The following is a 16755-nucleotide window of genomic DNA, read 5'->3' as shown; positions in this document are numbered from 1 at the left end:
CAGTCCCGGTCTGACACAGTGGGGGTCAGGACATCGACTATTATTTGGGCAACGGTGGAGACAGATGAGACAACCACTCTGGCTACAGACCAACTCGAGCCCAAATTTAAAGTTCCAAAGATTTACCTTTTCAAAAAACAAAAACCAAAACACACACAGCCTAACCTGGGGCTCAAACTCACGACCCTGAGATCAAGAGCTGCGTGCTTCATGGCCTGAGCCAGCCGGGAGCCCCCGAAGTTCCAGAGACTTGGACAGACTCCTGAAGTAGGAAGGCGCCGGGGCTGTCAACCTTACCCGCTGCGCGAAGCGAGCACAGCAGGAGCGGGGGGTCTATTCCAGGGCTCGCAGGAGGAGCCTGCTGGACCGGCGGTCCACAGAGGTGTGGGCACGGGCAGGGTCACAGAGCCGAGGTGCCCAGGGGCCTGGGCGTGAAGGGCACCGTGGCCCCGGGGCCTGGAGGCGGCGGCAGCGGTGGAAGGAAACACAGGCACGCTAAAACCAGCAGGGAAGGGGAGTGGCGTTTATACAGTGAATTCTCTCTCATCCTACCAAGCCCAATTCCAAGCCAGGGGACAAGTGAGACTGAGCAGTGCAGTTCACTGAAGCTGGCCACCAAGACAGGACAGAAGGGCCTGTCCCAGGAAAACGCCCTCCTCCTTGGGACCCCTCTGCGGTGCCATCTGCACACGAGCACCCCATCAGTTGCCATCCAGAGGCGTCCCGGGCACCCCACTCCTAGCTGGGCTCCTCCTCCTCCCCTTCCAGCAGCATCCCCCAGGAGGTGGGGAGGAGTGCGGGAATGGGAGTCGGAGAGAGGACAAAGGGGAGCTAGCCGGCGGCCGACCCGCCACCCCACATACACAGCGGACCCACGCGGCACCTTGCCTTCTCAGATCGCCCATAAACAAGTGGACAGCCCTGAAACAAGGCGGGCATCACCGTCGCCAGCTGATTGGAAAGAGGGGAGAGACGGCCACACACGGGTTCTGCAGGGCGATCGCCGCTGGGAGTTGATTGTTACGGTTCAGATCAAGCCTTCGATGGCCCAGTGCTATTCCGGGGCTGCTCTGGGAGAGGAGCTTGTGGAAGAAGGCAGCCGGTACCTCCTCCAGGAGGCCAAGTGTCCAGAACAGTCCGGCGAATAAACCCGTGGACAACTGTTTACGGGGCATCTGTGCGATTCCAAGACGCACACAGACTCCGCTCACCGACAGGAAGTTTCTCAATTGAATGAGTCCCCCATTCCGTACGGGGCTCCCCAATGCTCATGGACTAGTGATGAAAAATGTTTGGATAAACTATAGGAATGAGAAGAATATTTTGGGGGCGCTTGGGGGGCTCAGTCAGTGAAGTGTCTGCCTTCGGCTCAGGTCATGATCTCAGGGTCCTGGGATGGAGCCCGCATCAGGCTCCCTGCTCGGCGGGGAGTCTGCGTCTCCCTCTGCCTGTCACTCCCCCTGCTGTGGTCTCTCTCTCTCTCTCAAATGAATAAAAAAATCTTAAACAAAAGAACATTTTTGAGCGCTCAACCCCATCCGCGCACGCATCTACAAGTCATGCGCTAGGAGGCAGCTCAGCGGAGGCTCAGGGCACAAGGTCTGGGACCAGAGCAGCTGTTTTCAAATCCTGGCTCTGCCTCGGGCTCCTCACCTGTGAAACGGGGGTAATGAATTCTAAACTTCCATTTTCCCTAATGTCAATCAATGGCTCTAGCAAACTAGAAGGTACTACTTTTCTCTAGTTTGTTGGGGTTTTTTTTTCCTTGAAGAACTAAAATTCTTTGGGGGCAGCTGCGTGGCTCAGGCCGCTGGGCATCCAAGTCTTGGTTTCGGCTCAGGTTATGATCTCAGGGTCGTGAGATCAAGCCTGGTCTTGGGCTCTGCGCCTAGAGGGGGAGAAGATTCTCCCCCTCTGCCCCTCTCCCCTCCCTGCTGTCCTGAAATTTTTTTTTTTTTAAATAAAAGGATGAAAATTCTTTGGAAAATTTTTTACACAGGTAGTAAACGCTGTTTCTAACTTAAGAGTTCACAAGTATTTATACACGTAGTAAAAATACCACTCCTGGTGGCAGAAATCAAATAAGGATGGAAATATGTCAGGATACCACCTTCAGAAAGACTTCTCTCCGTAGCAGAAGCTTCTTAAGAAAAGGCAGTTTCTAAATCCACGGGAAAAGATCACCTGACAGGGACCCGCTTGAATCGTGTATTTATTTACTTATTTATTTATTTATTTTCCGGTATCTCTGAAGCAGCGTAGCCCTGCCAGCCGCTTGTCGTCACAGTAAAAGTCGATCTGGCCTGGTGGCTTTCTGGGAAGAAAGAGCACGGAACGTATCTGCAGAGGTCTTGAACTTGCCAACACAGCAGACCCATGACGTGCTGGAGCCTGCAGAGTGCTGGGGTGGGGGTGGCTGTCACAGCAGAGGGATGGGCATGGGGGCAGGGCTGGGGCTCGGTGAGCCACACAGTCACCCGGCTCAGGGGGCCTCTGTCCCAGACGATCTCGAGAGAAGAGCGAGGGGAGAGGTGTCTGTGCCCACCCGCTTTGCCAGATGCAGACTCTCCTCTTGTCTCCACTTGGCTTTCCTCACTTGAAGTCCTTAAAGAGGGTCCTCGCTCACTCAGACGCACCATGCCCCACAGTGTCACTTCCTCCGCCGGTGCCCTCCCCATGGACATCTGGGCGGTGGTCTCCAATGGCTTGCTGGCACAGATGGCATCATGATGACTAGAATGCTTTTTACAGTTTTCCCCAGCATAACTTTGCCCAAATGCCCAGAAGTGGATTTTTGTGCCACAGGATACATGGATACGTGACCTCACTAGAAATTCCCAAACTCCCCTCCATATAGCCTTTGTGTGACGGGAGGACATCTTAGGAGAACTTTTCCTGTCTCACACCTCCCTTCGAACACACTCTGTAAACTGTTCTTCCCCATCCTTGAATGAAATCTTGGGCAAAGACTGTATTTTTCCAAAAGCTTTGTGGCAGTTCATTTTTTTGTTTGTTTGGTTTTTTGGACATTAGAAGTCCGGTCCTATCTAAAGACAAAACTTAAGCACAAAGCCAGTATCTGGTGTCCAATACCGTGGGCCCAGGGTGCACCTCAGGCTCAGAAACCTACAGTGGGGCAGAGGAGGCGCGGTGGGGCAGGGGGGCGCGGTGGGATTTAGTTTCCCCGTCTGGCTCACGACAACGCCCGGAACAGGAGGGAAGGAAGGTTCGGGGGAAGAACGCGCTCCTCTCACGTCATGACTACCACGTTCAGGGTGTGGCTGATGCCTCCGTACTCAACCTTCCTCCTATGGGGCATTCCTTCTCCCATTCCCACCACACAGAGCTCGCACCCCACCCCATATGTCCTGGTGTGGACAAAACCACAGCCCGCCTGTTGGCCACAGATGCTCCCTCCCTCCTTTGTCTCTAGAACCTGATGATCTAGCCCTGAGATCAGCAAACTTTTTCTGTACAAAGCCGGACAGTGACGACCCTAGACTCAGGCTAACTCTGCCGCTGTAGTGTGAACGCACGCACAGACAACAGGTAAACCACCAATCCGATGGCGGCATTCCCAATAAGCCCTTACAGAAACAGCCAGATGGGCCCACAGGCCTTCGTTTGCTGACCCCGACCTACCCCATGCGAACTCCTCCCGGCGGTTGTCTCCTGTGGGGTCCCTTAGCCATGGCCAAAGCCTATACCTACATCCCTGTAACGGGGTCCCACACAGTGCCCGCCGGACATGAGCTTCTGGCCAACAACAGCAACAAAGACACTACAGAAAAGACTTCTCGACTTGTCCTCCCCTTCCTGGGAGATTTCAAGGAGAAGAAAAGAAGGACAAACTATCTGAAAGTTTTTTGTTTTTTTTTTTTAAATTATGAAGCTATTTTTTTCCCCAAAAGTTATGATGGCACGTAATTTCTGGCTATGAATAAAAGCGAGGTTCCAAGTGACTCAGACAAGCCGGGACTCTTCACACCAAGAAGCAAGAAACGCGTCTAGGGACAGTTAGTGTCGGATCAGCACCTCAAAGAAAATCAGCGTCAAATCACTGCTCCCCTCCCAACCCCTATCTCTCAAGGTCAGAAGTCAGCTCTCAAGGTCAGAAGTCAGCTCCCCGTTGACCTGATCAAAGGCAGGAAAGGGCAGAAAGCATCACCCCAGCCAAGCTCACCACTTTTATCCAGGGAAGTAAGAATCCCTGAAATCCTCCAGGAGACCCCAATTTAGTCCCCGTCCACAGCCCGGTCCCCACATCAACAGCCGCAGGGAAAAGCTCCAGGCCGGAGAGGAGAGGGCTGAGAAGCTGTTTTGGTTCAACAACCAACGGAAGGCATCTGCCACCGGCCAAGTGACAGCGTCACCATGACTGCCGTGTTTCAAGACCTAAGCAGGCACGTAAGTAACAAAAGTCCTCTAGGGGCCCCTGGGTGGCTCAGTGGGTTAGTGTCCGACCCTGGACAGCTCAGGTCCCCATCTCGGAGTCGGGAGATTAAAGCCCCCCACTGGGCTATGGGGGGGCGTCCACTGGAGATTCATTTCCTCTGCCCCTTCCCCTGCTCTCTAAAATAACAAATGAATCTTTTTAAAAAATACACTCTACACTCAGCTTATGCCTTTTAACGCTTCCTTTTTATTTATTTTTAATTTTTTTTTTTTAAGTGGACTCCGCACCCAGCAAGGGGCTTGAACTCACCACCTGGAGATCAAGAGTCACGTGTTCCACCGCCTGAACCAGCCGGGCGCCCCTAACACTTCCTTTTTAAACACGAGCAGTCAGCCAATAATCCCCGGACATTTGTGGAAAGCTTCTGGCGAGAGACGCACACCAGACGCCCAGACGCAGAACCCAAGAGGAGGACTCGGGGCCAGAAGAAAAGAGGCAGGAAGCCGGAAAAAAAAAAAAATCGTAAGTTATTTCCTCAGAGAAACAGCAGATCTGCAATTCTGAAACGAGAGTAAAGTACAACCATAAAAAGGAACATGCAGAGACGAAAAGAAAGTGCTCTTGAAAATTAAAGTGAAAGTGGCAGAAATGAACCCAGACCAGAACCCAAAGACCAAGGACAGGAACTAGGAGACCAACTAGAAGGCCAACATCTGGATAACGGGAAGCCCAAAGAAAGAGAACGTTCTAGGGGAGCCTGGGGGGCCCGGTTGTTGGGCGTCTGCCTTCGGCTCGGGTCATGATCCCGGGGCCCTGGGATCGAGCCCCGCATCGGGCTCCCCGCTCAGCAGGAAGTCTGCTTCTCCCTCTCCTGCCGCCCCGGCTTGTGTCCCCCCCCCCCCTGCCCCCGTCAAGTAAACAAAAAAGACCGGAAAAAAAAAAAAAAAGAACATTTTACTAGAAGATTTCTTAGAATTCAACATCCTGAGCTTCTAGCCTGAAAAGACCAAGTGCTAACATAGAAACAAAACAAACCCCCCGAGCCATACTAAGACACGTTGTGGTGAATCTCAGAAGACCAGCGCTCAGAATCCGGCCCGTGGCACCCCCACGGCTTGCTATCTTACACACGATCCACACACACAGAGTGACAAGTGCAAGCGCTGATCTCCGCAGGACGCAGAGGGCTGGGGGCTGGCTGGAAGATCCAGGACCTCTGGGCCCTGGGGTCCGCACGCGCTCCCGGGGCAGGGATCAGAGGTCATGCGGATCCAAGGAGCCACAGGATCCCTGTGCCTCTCCCTGGGTCCCTGCCAGGAGCCCCATGCACAGCTCTGCAGACGCTGGGGTGGGCCAGGAGGCTGAGGTTTGAGGCCGGGCAGGCCCCTGCCTTTGCCCCAGGCCTTGAACGCAGGTGGTAGGATGTTTCAGTTCTCTGGCTGGGCTGGCTCATAAACCCAGGACAGAGAAGCCTGCGTTCGCAGCCACTGGGATGAGCAGCCCCGAGCAAGGCACCAGCTCAGGCGAGCAGGGGAAGGTGATGATGGTCCTCAGACACACGGCCCTCTACCGAGCGCCCAGCACGAGGCTTGCAACCCACCGGCCCACAGTCCCTCCCATTTGGGTGGAACGAACAGGGAAGTGGGTACCAGAAAGTACCATGTCCCACAGGGTTAAGAAGCCATCTGACCAAAGGGTGACAAAGTACCTCATCTGTTTCTGAAATGGGTGTATACGTCGGAATAAGCACACAGCTGCGTGATCAATTCTTAGGCCATCAGGAAGCTTGTGAGTGTCAGTGGGTCTGGGGACCTGGCCCCATCCTGTACCCCTTGTCACCCAGTTCTTGGGCATCGCAAGGCGCCAGGCACGCAAGGGATGTTGAAAGTCTTTGGTTCAGAGCACTCGATCTTCAAAGGAGGTTTTGTGGTTGTTTTTAACCTCAAACATCATCTCCCTTTGCCCCCCCCCCCCACCCCCAACCATCTTCTCTGGCTCAGTGCCCACACCCTCCCCTTCTGGAAAAAAGTTCAAAGGACAGATACCAATGAGAAGTACACTCCGGACTGACTCACCGAAGCTTCTGTGAGTTAGATTCTAGATCACTTTAGGGAGTTAGGATTTTAAAGTACAGAGCCTTAAAAATAAACAAATAAATAAAGCAGATCTTTAAAAGTGTTTTTCTGCAGGGCCGGAATGAAGCTCTCGAAAAGCTTCAGTGACGGAGAGCATTCCTTCTCTCATTCCCCAGACAGGAGGCCAACCTGGCCAGCCTCAGTGCCCGCAGGAGGGCCACAGACTGAGCCAGCAGTTCTGTGACCCTCCAGCCTCTGGGTGCACGACCCTGCACTCTGCCTGACTGCCTTCTCTAAGCAGCTGGAGGACCCCAGATGCTGAAGGTGAGCCCACGCGGCGGCAGTCCTCAGCCCACACCTGGCAGGAGGCAGGGCAGGTGTGAGGGTGAAGGGGGAGGGATGCCCCGTGCCCTTGTCCTCAGCTGGGACTGAGTCTCTCTGGCATCCGCTCCCAGGGATCCTCGGGGACCTGTGCCCCGCTGCCCACACCGGCACCCTCCCTCTGCTACATGCTTCCCTTCCCCTCTCACTTCTCCACCCACTACATGTGATTCCGGAGATCACCTCCCAAATACACTGCCCACTCGCACTCTTGTCTCCGTCTGTGTCTGGGGAACCTGACAGCGATCTCCTGGCAGCCCCTCGTCCCCGGGGCAGGCTGAGCTTAATTTTCCTTTTTAATTCAGAAACTCCTGGCTAGCCATATTCAGCTCCCTTCCCCTAACTCTTCACTACACACACATGCACGCACGCACTGCCTCTGTAAGGACTTTGTTGTAATAAAATCTAACCCCAAAACACAATTTTAAAATAGAGGAAAGAGGAGCTGCTCCCAAAGCCGGCACATCCTCAGAGGTGCCCAGGGCCCACGTGCACTCTTGGCGTGTGTCTCCCCCACGCCCGCCCGCCCGGGGGGACAGGAGTCGCCTTCACCTGCCTGGCTTTACCCTGGAACCTGGTTCTCCCCAACTGCTCAAGGCTGGGTCTTCCACGCTGCTGGTGACCGTCCAGCTGTGCCTCCTCGGAGAGCCTTCCTCTACCCGCCGGGCTGGAGCAGTCTGTTCTGACCCATGCCCATCACCAGGTTGGACTGTCCCAGCAGTTACCGGAAATTCTGTTTACTGTGTTAACAGTCTGTCTTGCCAATGAGCACACGGGTTCTAGAAAATCAAGGACCATCTCTGTCCTTGTCAACCGGTGGTGCATCCCAAGGCTTAACACAGGGCCTGGCACACAGTAGGTGCTCCATAAAGATGCTGAATGAGAAGAACCACGATGCTGGAATGAGACAGGGCGGTGAGGCTCAGGGCGAGCTGCAGGTGTCGTAGCGGTCACTCCCTGCTCCTGCCCACGGCGGATGCTCCTCCTGGACACTCTCCCCTCCCTGCTCCCAGGCCAGGTTGTTTCCAGGATTTCTCACCCTTGGTACTGCTGACATTTTAGACCCGATCATTATTTGTCACGGGGGGCTGTCCCATGCCCTGCAGGACCTTCAGCAGCACCCTGGTGAAACACCCAGTACGTAACAACCCAAACGTCTCAAGACAGCACCATATGTCCCCCAGATAGGGCACAGCTTCCGGGGATGGGGATTGGAAAAACGTCTGTGTTAGACCTATTTGCTGCCCTGGGTAAAAGCTCTCTTCCCACCCTCCCTGGAGAAGACTAGGAAGCAGAGAAACCAACACTATCACATTTCCTTTTCGCTTAAACAAAAATAACCACCCTCCCACTAGGGGCAGGGGCAGCAACACAAATCTGTTACTGGAACCATTCGTAGCAACTTCTGATTCGATTCGTCCTCCTCCAGAGCAAGGACACTTTCTAGAGCACACACTGCTCGGGGGCACCAAGCCACAAAGCAACAGTTACCAGTCGGCAACAAGGTAGCCACAGCATGGGGGGCCTGAAACCGACATCAGCTCCCCCTCCCGAACTCCATGTCTGCTGAACCCAATAACTGAAAAAGTAGCCCTTGTTATCTAGACGTTTTTTTTTTCCATTTCGTTTTCCTACTAATTCATGTTTATTGATTTACAAATTATTGCTCCGTGACAGAAGGAAATTTAAAAAGGACACCGTCAGCACACACGCCTTTAGAACATTCTCCCTGGAGAAAACGCAAGCCGTTTCCAACCTGCCAAACAAGGAAGTTTTTGGAACACAATCTGCTTGAGGTAGAGATTTTGCTAATAAACCCGCAGAGGGCAACGCTAACCAAACAACCACACTTAGGAAGATAAAAGAACCAACCCCTTCCACGCAGGGAACCATGAAGCAGAAGAAGATCTGGCTTCTCTCATGGCTCCCAAACAGCATCCATGGACAGGGGCTGAGTGACTGCTGGGGGTGGGGGGGCAGGGCACCAGGAGGGCACGGTAAAAATGCAGATTCTCAGGACCCGTGTCTCACCTGGTCCATCTGGGCTGGATCCCGGGAAACTGTGTTTAACCAGCTGTACCAGGCACTCTTAGTCCTTCCCAGGCCTGCTGGGCTTGGGGACAAAGGCTGTAGTGGGGACCGGGGAGCCCGCAGACCCATCCTCCTCTGCCCCCTCCCCCCTTCCCAGGATACCGAGACAGATTCTGCATTTCGACAGACGTCTAGGTGACTTGCCTGCACACACCTGCTGAAAATTCGGGCTTCTGAAAGCACTCAGAACTACAACAGATCACAGCCGTTGAGTGTTCGAGTCCTAGCAGGGCTCTCAGGTCACCCAGTCCAATCTCCTAATTTACAAGCTGAGGAATGAGGCGCCAGGAGGCTCTCCCACACCAAGCACTCGGCAAGCCCCGCCTCTGGGATCAGCACCCAAACACCCAATTCCCCAATAAGTGCAGTTCAGCCGGCTTTGTCCGACTGGAAGATGCTTCTGGTTTCCAGGGGGCAGCCTGGTGTCATGGAAAGGGCTCTGAATGCCCACGGACGCTTCGGGAATCCACATCCACCTTCCCCAAGCAGCAGCGTCCCTTCCAGCAAGGGTCCTCATTGTCCCAACCTCTGTGCTGTCTGGAAAACTTTCTGATTCAGTTTTCTCTGCCATTCTTCCCCCGTGTCTCCACCTTCTGAAGGGCTGCCTTGGGGCTGGGTTTGGGGGGGGGGGGTTGCGGTGTTTGGCTTTGTTGTTTTGTTCCAGGCAGGGGGTGTGCATGGCTGGCAGCCTGAGGTAGTCCCCTGCCCACGGCCGACTGAGGCCATCTATCCAGTGCGGGCTCTGGAAGGCTTCAGCAGTGGGAGCTCTGGAAGGCTTCAGCAGTGGGAGCTCTGGAAGGCTTCAGCAGTGGGAGCACGAGCCTGGCCTTAGCGAGACCAGGTATAAATCCTCCCGCTGGGCCATTCCCGGTCTAGTGTGAAAGGGAAGGAAAGAGGTTTCCCACAGCCCTTTACGGCTCCGCAGAATGATGAAGCTCGCCCAGGGCAGCACTCACTTTACTCTTTCGACAGTCCTCTTTATCTTTCTAAAATGGAAATGCTAAGAGTGTGTATTTCCAGGTACAGGTATATGACGCACCATATAATAAAAATCCAAAAATGGCCAACCCGGGACCTGTGTTGGCTAGCACACATTAACCCATAAACAAACCTCCTGGTTTCTTAAATGTGGTTACACCAGTTTTGTTTCTTTCACTTGGTTACACCAAGTGTTTTTTTTTTTTTCCTCTTTGAGAATTCCAAGAGCAAAAAAGCAACTGAGCAGCAACAGGCAAAAAATCAAATAGTCCATTTGGACCAGAAGGGGACAACGGAGCGCCAAGCGACAGCCCATCCAACCGTGAATCACGCACACATTCTCCACGGCTCAGGAAACTAGCCCGGAATACGGGGTACACACCCTTACTCACATTTCGCCTGTGAACATATATACATGAAGTCACAGAAGGCAAGCTGGGCCATCCACCTGCCTCATGGCTGCACTGGTTTTCTAGATAGTATCCATCGTCACCAACGTGCACTAAGCCCCAGCGTCCACAGCAAGCCCAGGCTGGGCAAGAAGAACAGAGAGTGCAGAGGAATCCAAGATGTAGGGCCATGGAGCCGAGCGTGAGCAGGGGCCCCACTGCTGGTCGTTGGAGGAGGCTGTTCGGCTGGAGACAGAAGTGCCCACCATCACCATGGACCCATCTACTCCTGCCACACCCTGCCTGGGTTGGGGCAAAGGTCAGCAGCCACCAACCCCGACCTTTAGCCTAGGTGGACGCTGAATCCAGAGACTAAAGGCTTGACCCGTTCCATTCTGTGTCTGAGCTACGAACCCCAAGGCACGTTGCCAGGCACCAGATGGAAGGGAAAACGCTGCCCTGAAACGTCTGTCCTCAGGTCCAACATGACAAGAACCAACCTTAAGCTCCCCCTTTTGGTTTTTAGTTAAGAGGGGCCAGCAATGTTCTAGGAGGAAGAGAAAGCCCGGACGAGGTTATGTCCACCTGTCTTCAACAGAGGACATCAGAAGTCAAGAAAGTGCTGTGGGACAGGAAGACATACTGGAGGAGAAAGGTCTGTATTCTCTATCAAACGTATTCAATAAAGAGGAGTGATGGATGCCTTACAGTCTTTTTTTTTTTCTTTTTTAAATATTTTATTTGAAAGAGAGAGCAGGAGCGGCGAGGAAGGGCAAAGGGAGAGGGAAAAGCAGGCTCCGCGTTGAGCACGGAGGCTGACATGGGGCTTGATCTCATGACCCTGAGATCAAGATCTAAGCAGAAACCAGAAACCAAGAGTCAGACGCTTAACCAACTGAGCCACCCAGGTGCCCCTAAAATGTATTATAAAAAAAAAAAATTGGTTGAAATCCTAATCTCTGTCTCTACAGTTGTAATGAGGCTGAGATAAGGTCAGAACGGACCAGGGTGAACCCTAACGCAATAACAGGTGTCCTTTTAAGAAGACAGTTTGGACCTAGAGACTTACACACGGGGGTAGGTGGGGTGGGAATTTCATCTGAAGACAGACACAGAGACTGGGGAGATGCAGCCTGGAGCCATGGAACAGGGAGGAGGACTACGGGCAGCTGCCAAAGCTGCGAGAGTCAGGGGAGGGACAGGGCCCTGGCTGCATCTCCCTCGCGGTGACTGACCTCCAGGACTGCAAGAGAATATACTTCTGTTGTCTTAAGTCACCTGCTTGGTGGGATCTGTGACAGCAGCTGCAGGAGGCTAAAAGCTCAAAAGATCTCCAACCAATAAGGGAAAGGCAGCACAGTCCGATCACCTGTCCACTGCCATCACCAGTGTAAAGCCACCAGCATCCGGGATGCTTCCAGCCACACCCAAGTCCTCCACAGGTGAATGAAAATGGGTATTTTTTTTTTTTTTTTTTAAAGTCCAAGTGCACAAGGGGAGCAGGAGCGAAGGGCTGGGACTGCAGGATGGAACTGGCAGACCTCCCTGACGGACACCCCAGCTCTGCTACTCACCAGGGGGACCTTCGACAGATTACTGGGCCTCTCTGTGCTCTGCTCTCTCAGTCTGATAATTAAGTTGAGCAACTTCCACGTCCTTCCTAGGGCCGTTCAGGGAATAAATGAGGTGATCTGTGCAAAACGCTTAGCATGGTACCCACCATCCAGTGAGCCTGAGATAAAGGTTAGCTGTTAATATGAACGGTTGTTAGTGACTTCTCAGACTGTCCCTCTAAGGTGCTTTCAGCAGGTGCCTCAGCCTGGCCTTTCCACCTTCTGAAGGAGGACCTGTATCTTGAATTCTTCCACGAAGCTCAGAGTTGCCATCTACCACGTGCCACTCACAGGAGCTGGGGGGATCCTTGCTCTGCCTTTCCTGTTCTTCAAACCCCCGCCATCTCTCCCCGTCCCATTGGCCTTAGTATTTACCATCTCGCTGTGTTCCATCAAGTTTATTCTCGGTGCCCATCGCCTTCCTTTTTCCAGCCTCGCCTGCAGTGAGTTTCATGTAATTTAGGGACACTGGATTGCTTATTCTAAAAAAGACAAACTCCTAAATTGCATATACTTGGCACATATCTTCAATCCAAAGTCTTCCAAACAATTGTGTACTAAGAAGTGGTAAGCCAATGCGCCATGATTAAAATGTGAGTCCCCAAAATAATTTCTTAGCTCCTTACAGTAGAATGTTTAAACACGAAAATCGTGTTGCCGTCTGTTTCCTCCGTATTAGCGGAGATGACAGAAAATCTTTCAACAGAAATCCCTAAGGGCTTTTTGAGGCCATTACAAGGTATAGAGCTGCAGACCCTTAGCATTTCCAGGCAGATTGATTGCGTCAGGGTGAAAGCCTTTTTTTAAAATAATGGAAATTGCTATAATTATAATCACTTTAGAACACCATTATTATTATTAATAAGACCGAATTGCATGGTTCAAGCGACTGCTGGTTCTCTACTGTTCACAAGGAGTCACGTGATGGTATCGAACACCTGGCACTCATCTCCATGCCAACGTGGCCCTGCTCTCGCACGGGCTTCGGGGCACATGCCTGTGATGTCTTCAGCGGTGGCAGGCAGAACGACTGACCCCCCCAGTTCTTGGTGTAAGCATTCAGGGAATGAGCACATGTCCAACAGTGGGCTTTCCCACAGGAGAGCGGGGGTCTGGGCAGCGTTGGTCCCGTTTACCTCTCCCTCTCCCATGTGTCCCTGTAGCCAACAATGCAGCAGGTTGCCCTGCAGGGAGGGAAGGGCTGCAGGGCAGCACGGGGCTGGAGTCCATCCTTGGTCACCCATTAAGCCCCTAACACCTTGGACTTAAAGGTCCAGGGATCTCTCCCTGGATAGGGTAAAGGCCAAATTTTGTTTAAAAAGGGAAAAATAGGGGTGCTGGGGTGGCTCTGTCGATCGAGCGTCTGCCTTCAGCTCAGGTCATGATCCCGGGGTCCTGGGGTCGAGCCCCACATGGGGCTCCTTGCTCAGTGGGGAGTCTGCTTCTCCCTCTCCCTCTCGCTCCCCTGCTTGTGCTCTCTGTCAAATAAATAATCTTAAAAAGGAAAAAAAGGGGAAAAGAAAAGGAAGCAGGGAAGAAAGGGAGCAGCAGGTATGTGGAGTCTAGTGGAGTGGAGTCTAGCCACCTAGCTTCTGGAGTCCAGCCACATGGACTACTCACAATCCACTGCTGGCTCTCCCGCTTTCTTGTCCTGCTCCCTGGGCCAGTCATTCAACCTCTCCAAGCTTGTTTTCCCAACCCCTAAATGGGTACCATGGGGTGGTTGCGAGGATGCCCCCAGGACAACACCCACACAGCATGGTGCTCGGCACGAGGGGAGCCCTCCACACGGTGGGGGACTATTACCTCTCCAAAAATTCTTGGTTATTTAATGCCTGAATTTACAATTGCATTTTTCTCTCCACCTAAGCAAGTTTTATTTTAGGCTTAGGAGAATCAGCAAAGAATAAATGCATAACTCCTGGCCGTTAATAGAGCAGGAAACCTCACTCCGAGTTCAGAAGTCACCCCAGGGCCTGCGGCGAACACCTTGCTGGTGGCCAGAGACATTTCAGGAGGAGAGAGGGAAGAAATGTGCTTGTCACTAGTACCCAAGAGTTTATAGTAGGCCTTTGGAGAGATCGTACGCACGGATTTTGCTATAAAACAACTTATTACTAAATCAGGCCAAGAAGGAGGAACAGAATATTTCATTCCCCGTCAAATGTAAAAATTAAATCTGGATTGTTAAAAACAGCCTTCCCTGGAAACATGCTCATCTTTAACTGAGAAATAACCTTGAATGAACTACCTCCTTGGCCAAGGTAAAGATACAAGCACTAGGCATGCAATACGATCCTGTTAATTAAACTTCATCATTTTAAAGTAAAGGTCACCGGGATGCCTGGCTGGCTCAGCCCATAGACCACGTGACTCTCAATCTCCAGGAGGGGAGTTCAAGCCCCACGGTGGGCCTAGAGCTTACTTTAAAAAAATAATAAAATAAAGGTCACTGGATTAATTAATAAAGAAAAGGTATTATTTATGAAAGGCTTTTTTTTTTTTTGAGAGCCCAAGACAAATCTTCCCATTCCCCGCCCCCTTCTCTTGAGACTTTTTTCCTCCCCTTCCCGTATTCTCTGGAGGGAGATATCAAGGACCCCTTTTATCACAGTACCCAAAGTGCCCAAATCTTTACTTTAGTACAAAGACTTCCCTTCCACTCAAAAATTAACAAGAACACTTCCCCACAAAGCACATATTTCATAAACGGAGAGTCATTTCCTGTTCCGAAAGATCATCCTTGGGCCACAAAAAAGAGGGTCATCCACAAAATACTTGGAAATCCTGGGAAGGCAGAAAGTACAAGGTTCTCACCAGGAGCGCGTGTCTTCACGTGGTGGCTCTGACCAGCAACCACACCCCTGCGGTCAAGTTAAGCTCCCTCAGCTGACACCCTCCCCTTCCCTGCCCACCATCCACCCCGGAAGACCGAAGGCAAGGCTTAGAGGAAAGGCAACCAGAGTTCAAGTTTTGAGCAGAACACATTTCTGGAGGGTTTTTTTTTAAAAGACTAATTAAGCAAGTATAGAAGTTACTCAGTAGAGTTTCTTTTTTTAAAAAGAATTAGCATGGCGCGTCTTTCCTCTTAAGCAAGTCTTGAATAATTTAATTAGAATTACACCAAAGTCATGAGTATGTTCTATTTATGGGGGAATCATAGCTGAATTGAAACTCAAATGACAATGTTAAAAATAAAAACAAAGTATCTTGGGACTGTACTCAATTGATAAGAAAAACCTGACTTCAAATCACACTTAGATCAGGTAAACGTGGAAAGAGGGAGGGCCAAATCGACTTCGGTAATTGTTTCTTTTAAGATTATTGAGCCGGGGGTGGGGGGTGAGGGGGGGCATTCGTTTCTTGCTACAAGAAGTGCTAATAAATAAAATCAGATTAAAATAAAAAGAAGGCTGCTGGGTTTTATTTTTATTTGGTCATCGGGAGGCCACTCGGTCCCCGGAAGCCTTACTCAGCCTGGATTTTTCCGCAGGAGCTGGCCCGCATTTAGTACATTGCACACACACGTGTGCAGACGCTGGCTCGGTGCAGAGAGGCTGGGCGGCTGGGCGGGCGGGAAGAAGCCGACGAGCCAACTCTGGGAGAGCAGAGCCGCGCGGCGGCCACGCGGCCCCCTCCGCCCGCAGGCAGCGAGCCTCCGCGTACTGGGCTGCTCGGCGGGGCTCGCGCACAGATCCCACTCCAGGCACTGCGCCTCCGGAGCCGGCCACCAGCCCCCGTAGCAATGAGACAGCAAAGGGGTGGGAGGGCGGGGAGGAGATCGGGCATCCAAGGTGAGCCCCCAGGAGCCACAGCATCGCGCCCGAGGCCCACGGTGCCGGCTCCCCGCTCGCCAGAAGGGCTGCCCGTTGGAGGCGCTCGCCGCCCCGCCGCTCGGAGGGGAGGACTAACAAGTTCTGAAACACTCGCGCACACCCTCGGCTGAGCCCGGGGCAGGACGTCCCCAGGGCGCGCGCCCAGCTCCTGGCGCGCAGGGGCCCCCCGGCGTGCCCCCACTTTGCTCTACCGAAATGTGGTCTGGGCGAAGCTAAACCGCGCGCACGCTCCGCTAGGCGCTCCCCCCCGAACCCCGGAAAACCCGCGGCTGCAGCCTGGGGGACCGCAGGGGTGGTGGGGCGCGGGTCCGCTGGGCGAGCGAGAGCCAGCCAACCTACCTTCTGCGGGGGGGTTCCGATCAGCATCTCCAGGTAGTAGCCACGGCCGGAGTCCCCCTGCAGGTTGTCCACCATGGCCAAGAAGTTAGCTGCGCCGCCAGCGGGCTCCAGGGCGAGCGCCAGGCCGTCGGCTTGGGGCGCAGCGCGGGGCGCGGCGGGGGTCCCGGACCCGGGGGTGGGCGCGGCCACGCGGAGGGGCAGCGTGAGGGGTGCGGGGGCCGGCGCCGGGGCTGCGCGCAGGAGCCACTGGGCCAGCAGCGGCAGCAGCAGCGCCCGGGCCTGCGCGCCCATGCCCGCTGCGGGGCCCGGGGGGCGCGCCCGGCCCGGCCCGTCCCGTCCGGCCTGGTGGCGGCGGTGGCGGCGGCGCGGCGGCTCGGCGCGGGGCTGCGGGCAGGGCTGGGCGCGCACCGGGCGGGCGGCGGCCGCTGGGAGGAGCGCCGCGGGAGGAGGACCGGGGAAGCGGGAGGAGGCGCCGGAGCCGGAGCCGCCCCAGCCCGCGCCGCCAACTTGAGCAAGTTGGTCGCCGCTGCCCCCTCTGGCGGGCGGCGGCTGCCCCGCAGGGGCCGGGCCCCTCCCCCGCGGCCAAGGTCACAGCCGAGCGCCGGGTCCGCCGGAACGCACCCCGCGCGCCCGACCCGCTCTCGCTCGTGTCGGGCC

The 16755-nt window shown here is 53.9% G+C and overlaps 1 protein-coding gene across 2 annotated transcripts in view; it reads right to left on the bottom strand.

The window, feature by feature from the left end:
* The window catches only part of LOC111155713 (beta-site APP-cleaving enzyme 2), an 84654-nt gene extending 68265 nt beyond the window's left edge, over positions 1-16389 (bottom strand). For both annotated transcript variants that reach the window (XM_022516040.1, XM_022516039.1), the window contains exon 1: positions 16099-16389. In XM_022516040.1, coding sequence (XP_022371748.1) covers positions 16099-16389 — 291 coding nt within the window. The remainder of the gene's footprint in view (positions 1-16098) is intronic.
* Between the last annotated feature and the right edge of the window lie 366 nt (positions 16390-16755).

The sequence above is a fragment of the Enhydra lutris genome, unplaced genomic scaffold (genome assembly GCF_002288905.1).
Source record: "Enhydra lutris kenyoni isolate GAN:26980312 unplaced genomic scaffold, ASM228890v2 scaffoldscaffold43, whole genome shotgun sequence".
NCBI lineage: Eukaryota > Metazoa > Chordata > Mammalia > Carnivora > Mustelidae > Enhydra > Enhydra lutris.
This window is presented reverse-complemented; position numbering and strand designations above follow the sequence as displayed.